The sequence below is a fragment of the Orussus abietinus genome, unplaced genomic scaffold (genome assembly GCF_000612105.2).
Source record: "Orussus abietinus isolate OABI.00-Male unplaced genomic scaffold, Oabi_2.0 scaffold1, whole genome shotgun sequence".
In the NCBI taxonomy this organism is placed as follows: domain Eukaryota; kingdom Metazoa; phylum Arthropoda; class Insecta; order Hymenoptera; family Orussidae; genus Orussus; species Orussus abietinus.
This window is the reverse complement of record NW_019396017.1, coordinates 2,924,360-2,930,952: the sequence shown is the minus strand read 5'-3', so window position 1 is coordinate 2,930,952 and position 6,593 is coordinate 2,924,360. Positions and strand designations below refer to the sequence as shown.

At 41.4% G+C, this 6,593-nt stretch overlaps 2 protein-coding genes across 2 annotated transcripts; both read left to right on the top strand.

The window, feature by feature from the left end:
• LOC105697887 lies at nucleotides 1-1,841 on the top strand. Its single transcript, XM_012421618.2, has 6 exons — nucleotides 1-87; nucleotides 180-736; nucleotides 856-955; nucleotides 1,101-1,211; nucleotides 1,272-1,424; nucleotides 1,546-1,841. The coding sequence occupies exons 1-6, from the start codon at nucleotides 1-3 to the stop codon at nucleotides 1,597-1,599; spliced, it is 1,062 nt and encodes a 353-aa protein (XP_012277041.1). The 3' UTR covers nucleotides 1,600-1,841.
• Nucleotides 1,842-2,426: 585 nt separating this feature from the next.
• On the top strand, nucleotides 2,427-6,593 carry LOC105697886. Its single transcript, XM_023434742.1, is given in 10 exon segments — nucleotides 2,427-2,681; nucleotides 2,945-3,501; nucleotides 3,606-3,705; nucleotides 3,871-3,981; nucleotides 4,041-4,196; nucleotides 4,852-5,133; nucleotides 5,282-5,841; nucleotides 5,942-6,230; nucleotides 6,294-6,449; nucleotides 6,540-6,593. Coding segments are annotated over 10 exon segments (2,520 nt in total).

Below are 6,593 nucleotides of genomic sequence, written 5' to 3'. Positions count from 1 at the left end.
ATGACAGCCTGCTCTCTTGTAACCATCATCGTTTCCGTTCCCTTCATCATACAGTTCGTTTTCATAGAGAAGAACGTCAGAATGCAGGTAGTGACAGAAATGAGTCACAAGTCGCGGAGACGTCAAATAGTGCTATCCACTAAATACAATTTTTCACGTGGCGTTGGATTTTTCCACAGGTGGAAAGCGCGTCGCCGCTGGTCGGATTCGTCATAGGAGCGGCCAAGTATTTATGTATGTTGTATCGCAAGGAAGATATCTGCAACTACATCGACAGGATTTCCGAAGATTGGAGGAACGTTCGCACGAAATCAGACCGCGTGATTATGCTCCGGAGTTCAAAATACTGCCGACAATTGACCCGGACGTGTACGGTCATCTTGTACGTTGGTGGCGTGGCGTATTCAATATCGACCCCCCTTCTGTCAGGGGCACTGTTATCATCTAATATCACAACGAGGAAGCCGTTGTTGCCCTGCTATTCCTACGCTTTCGACGTTCGTCCTTCGCCGAATTATGAAGTGGTTTATGTTGCGCAATTTGCATGCGTGATCGTCTGTATAACATTTTTAATGACTGCGTGTGCTCTCACTGCCAAATTAGTTTATCACATCTGTGGCCAGTGTCGGATCGTCAGATCCCTTTTTGAGAATGTTATCAATGGAGACGAGCAACAAGACCTGAGCTACAACGAGAGGTGGTCTTACGCCGTCGAGACTCACTTACGGGTATTAAGGTAAAATAATGCACTATTAGTAATTATATTGGTGCCGTGACTTAAAATATTCCAGCTGATAGAATCGGATGAGTGTTTGTGGAATAATGCCTCACGGTAGTGGTTGATGTATCTTGCAGATTTGTAAAGGACGTCGTGTCGGTACTGAGAGGAGTATGTCTCGTCGAACTATTAGGATGTAGCACAGTCGCTTGCTTCCTTGGGCTTGATGCGATTTTGGTAGGCGAATGAAAAAAAAATAGATTTTCGTGAAATTCATATTTGTTAGAGTCCGCTTTATCCTCTCGGAAGAGTATTCCGTTTCCATAGAAAAATGTACTTTCAGATTTTCCTCCCCTGTAAGTTTAATTCCTATACTTTCCAGAATCTGCAGGAAGATAATACAGGAGGTTTCATCGTATTTAGCCTCATATTTACCTCGTTTATCCTGAATCTATTTGTATATTGTTTCATCAGTGAACAGCTTACCCACCAGGTAGGCTTTTCCCCGGTCTTTCACAAAACTTGCTATGATTTTAAGAAACAATATTGGTAGTGCGCTATGATTGGAGAAGCGACGTACAGGATCTGGTACCGTCTACCGTCAAAAAAGGCGTCAGAAATCATTTTAATTCTTGCCATTTGCAACATTCCAGTCAAACTTACCGCTGGGAAGATTTCCGAGCTGTCCATGAATGTGTTTTGTGACGTAAGTCTTGGAATAATAATATTTCTACGCCCAATTTAATTTCAATATAGAATAGTCTATGAGGGTAGTAAAAATTCTTCCTTCCAAATTTTCAAATAACCGTAATTATTTTCTGCTGCAGGTGTTTAAGGCTACCATGGTGTATTTAAATGTGCTTCGAGAACTGCTATTGTAACCACTTGGGATTTCAACCGTAATGATTAGTAACAAGAGCATAACATTTTTTCCACGGTTGTTCGGTGTCACTTAAGATGAGACATGCATATCGTGCGAGAGATCCTGAAAATTGTTAAAAGATATAAATATCGTTAGAGAAATTAACATCTTACTACCTGTCCTGTGTCTCGACCACTTGTCTGCAGAGTGTCCATTTCTCGGATTAGTAAGACAATGATAAGTCAATGATGAGAGCTCCGAAATCTTTTGTCTCTACACCGCCATGGGGCAGACCCGAGAGTGCGTGGTGACATCTTAATATTTAATTGCACTGAATTGACAATAGCGTGCATTAAATATGAAAAGTCCCACAGGTAGGATCACCATCTCCAGGTAAATCCACAAAAAATCGTTTAGTCTTGATGTGAGAAAAAATTCGACTTCGTGGAAGTAAATTAGACCGCGGTAGTTCAGATCGTACTTGCAAAATATAAACAATATGTCATACGACGGTGACGTGGTGGACGTTATCGAGAAATATATTTTTGTAGATTAACCAAGGGATGTGCAATTTCCGCGGCCACCTGTCGCAGGTTTTGCCTGCATACTAGAGAAATAATCAATGTATCTCCCTCAAGGTTTCCGTCTTTACACTCCCGTCTCGAATATCCGTAGGTACCTTCTGCTAACGTTTCAATTTTTAATCAGCACGTCGTCCACAAAATACGAGTAAAGCCCACAAGAAATCCCCTCACGGTCATTATCCTCGAGTGAAGTCGCGAAGATGCGCCTGCCTTCTTGAATCTTTTCTTATCAGTCAGTTGATATCGGATCGAGGATCTCGCAATGATCACCAGGAAGAGTGATTCGGATTCCGGGAAATTTCATAACGAGTTCCATGAACCCGACTCCGAGGAGGATATCCATCTGATAAGAAGTTTGATGAAGTCGGTAGGCTTGTGGTCCTCGAAATCTGAAAATTCATCCCGAGAGAATCTCATATCACTCGTCTCTATCACAGCCTGCACTCTTCTGAACGTCGTCGTGGTCGTTCCCTTCTTCATACAGCTCGTTTTCATGGAGGAGGACATTAAGTCGCTGGTAGGGACAAAAGTTACTATCAAGCCGCGGAAAATGCTAAACAGAGTTCCGTAATTATCACAATGTATTTATTAGTAATCGCTTTCCATAGGTTTTTGTATCAGGGATTCTGAATGTATTCCCAGTGCGAATTCGAATGTGAATCTGAATTTATATCAGGAATTAACGAAGGATTATCAAAAACGTGGAAATTCGGAATCGCACTTTTGTTTTCTTAATTCGATGTTTAAATTGTGTCACGTGACGTTCAATTCTTTCCACAGGTGCAATACTCTTCGCAGTTGGTCGGTTTCTTCATAGGAGGGGCCAAGTATTTGTACATGTTGCATCGCAAGAAAGATCTCTGCAAATGCATCGAGTGGATTACCGAAGATTGGAGGAATGTCCGCACGGAGTCCGACCGCGAGATCATGCTCCGAAGCTCGAGATTTTGCCAACAATTGACCCGGACGTGCATGATCGTCATGTTCCCTAGTTGCATTGGCTTCGCATCCATGATCCCTGTCATGTCAGGAGACCTTCTGACGCCTAATATCACCACGAGGAAACCGGCGATGCCCTGCTATTACTTCGTCTTCGACGTTCGCCCTTCGCCGAATTATGAAATAATTTATGTTGCGCAAGTAGCGTGCGTGACCGTGTCTGTAACCTTTTACCTGATTGCATGTGCTCTCACTGCGAAACTCGTATTTCACATCTGTGGCCAGTGTCGGATCGTGAGGTCCCTTTTTGAGAATATTATCAATGGAGACGAGCAACAAGATCTGAGCTTTAACGAGAGGTGGTCTTACGCTATCGAAGCTCACTTACGGGTACTAAGGTAAAATAGTGCACAAATAGTAATTATATTGGTGTCGTGACTTAATATATTGGATTAATCTTTGCGGAAGAATACGTCGCGGTAGTAATTATTGTACCTTGCAGATTTGTAAAGGACGTCGTGTCGGTACTAAGAGGAATATGTCTCACGGAACTGTTAGGATGTAGCACAGTAGCTTGCTTCCTTGGATTTGATGTGATCGTGGTAGGCGAATGAAAAAAGCAATCGATTATCCAAAACTTTATGTTTTTTAAACGTCCGCTCCATCCTCTCGGAATGGTTGTTTCCTCGGAAGAGAATTCCGTTTCCGTATAAAAAATGAACTCTCAAATTTTCTTCCCCTGTAAGCTTAATTCCGATACTTTCCAGAACCTGCAAGAAAATAATATAGGAGATTGCATCATAATTGGCCTCATATTTATCTCCTTTATCCTGAATCTATTTATATATTGTTTCATCAGTGAACAGCTTACCCAACAGGTAGGCTTTTTCCCGGTGTTTCACAAAATTTCCTCTCATTTAAAAGACGAAATTGTTAGTGTGCAATGATTGGAGCAGCGATTTACGAGATCGAGTGGTATCGTCTACCGTCAAAAAAGGCGTCAGAAATCGTTTTAGTACTTGCCATCTGTAACATTCCAGTCAAACTGACCGCTGGGAAGATATCCGAGCTGTCCATGAGTGTGTTTTGTGACGTAAGTGCTGCAATTGAAATAATTCAATGACTAGTATAATTTCAATATTTAATACTCTAAGAATGATGTAAAAATCCTTTCCCATTAATAGACTCACCGGGGAAATTTTCTGTTCCAGGTGTTTAAGGCCACCATGTTGTATTTAAATGTACTTCGAGAACTGATATTATAAACACTTGGGGTTTCAATCGTAAGGATTAGCGTATGCCATTATTAAAAAGCGCACATTGTTGTCTTGAACTCCACTAACCGTGCTAATCTTAAGGTAACATTTTTTGCGCGCACATCGACGACTTGAGATGAGAGAAGCACATTGTTAAAATTCATGAAAACTGTGAAATATTATGGATGGTATTGAAAAATGCTATCGACTCACCCGTTCCGTCTCTCGGCCACTTTTTCCGAGACTGTCCGTTTCTCGTAATAGCAAGACTATGGTTTGTAATCAATGATGCAAGCGTACTCTCCTGTCTCTACACTTGGGGTAGACACGAAAGGACGTTATGCTGACATGTTAATATTTAATTGCTCGACATTATCTCCATCGCATCGAACATAAAAAGCCCCCAGACATGGCCGTCATCTTCGGGTAAATCCGCAAAAACGCGCAGACCCTTTCGAGATCTTTTTCCCTCAATCTAAAAATCGTCCTCAGTCGACGACAATTCAGAACTCCGTCGGCATGATTTCAAAAGGCAATAGCGTAGATTCCGTAGCAGTTCGCAATGAGTTTTACGAAGTCGATTTCGAGCAAGACCTAAAAAAGCTGCGTTTCCTCTTGAAGTCGATCGGTCTGTGGCGTTCCAAAGAGTCCGGTTTGTCAATGGGAAATGTCATGATGGTCGTTTCTATCATTGCTTGTGTCATCATAGGAGCCATCGTGATCGTTCCTTTTGCTCTCCAGGTTGTCGTGATAGAGAATAGCATCAGGGTGCAGGTAGTAAAACTAATTACTCTTCGTTTACCTCGAAATCGAGATAAGATTTGAACGTCCATGTGCAGCCATCGGAGGCTAAATAGAAGCGATCGGTGATTTATCAATTTTCATGGGATAATTAATTTCCTTTTTCCAAAATTGTACGCAGGTGATGTCGTTTGGACCATTGTTCTACTGCCTGACAGGAGCTGCCAAGTATTGGTGCATCTTGACCAAGAAGAAAGAGATCGGACTCTGCATTGATCTGATGTCCGAGGATTGGAGAAATGTGCGTCTGTCGGAAGAACGCAAAATCATGCTTCGAGCCACGGAATGGTCCAACAGGTGCACAAATGCTTGTGCTATCTTCATGTTCAGTGGAACCCTTGGATATACCAGTATGAAGCCCTTATTCACTGGGGAACTTCTGCCGGGTAGCAACGTCACTACGAGGAAATTAGCTCTGCCCGTTTATTATGGCACCTTCGACTTTCGTTCATCACCGATTTATGAGATTTCGTATTTGATGCAGATAGTACTGATAACAATAATTTGTACTGCCTCGGTAGGGGCTTCCGCTCTGGCTGCGAAGTTGGTCTCTCATATCTGTGGACAATGCCAAATAATAGTATTACTTTTGAAGGATCTTGTAGATGGAAAACAGAAGATACATGGAAACCTGAACGACAGGTGGGCTGCTATAATCGAGACTCACGTACGGATAATCAGGTGAATAAATGTCCGTTTTTCTGGTTGGGGATACTTCCAATTTCGACATTAAACGGCAGGATCAAGTGGTGAATCTTGTGATGTTTCTCAATTTTTTCAGGTTTACGAAGAAAACGGTGTCGCTGTTGAAAGAAATTTGTTTGGTGGAATGTCTGGGATCCAGTGCCATAATTTGTCTTGTCGTGTATTACTTACTTACGGTATGCAAGTTAATTTATGATTACCTAGGGTGCTTAGAATGATAAACGGGAGGCTGTTAAAATTTGCGTTTATTGCAGGCGATAGAACAACAAGATACGGTGACGTGTGTCATTATGGTCATTCTGTTTGTCTCTTTTACTCTAAATATATTCGTGTACTGTTTTATCAGCGAAGAACTTGCAAAACAGGTATACGTTCTTGAACACAACTTTTTGGATCAACTTGAGATATTAATGAGATAATATTGTTAGTACGACATGATCGGAACAACCTCCTTTGAAATAGATTGGTACCGGTTACCGGCAAAAAAAATATCTGAACTAATCATGGTAATTATGATTTGCCAAATTCCACCCAGACTATCTGCTGGAAAGATAGTAGCATTGTCTTTGACTGTATTGGGCGATGTAAGCTTTGGAACTTATGATCTTTCTAATATTTTGTCCTTGTATAATTACATAAAATTGCTCTAATGATACAATGATTTACTATTTCAGATTCTTAAGGGATCGATGGTGTATTTAAATGTATTGCGAAACAATATGATGTAA

Bases quoted from the DNA above. Each gene is read 5' to 3' on its own strand.
- LOC105697887 (XM_012421618.2), top strand. From the start codon at position 1: ATGACAGCCTGCTCTCTTGTAACCATCATCGTTTCCGTTCCCTTCATC. The intron at 88-179 runs GTAGTGACAGAA...ATTTTTCCACAG, and splicing joins AGAAGAACGTCAGAATGCAG to GTGGAAAGCGCGTCGCCGCT. The intron at 1,212-1,271 runs GTAGGCTTTTCC...CAATATTGGTAG, and splicing joins GTGAACAGCTTACCCACCAG to TGCGCTATGATTGGAGAAGC.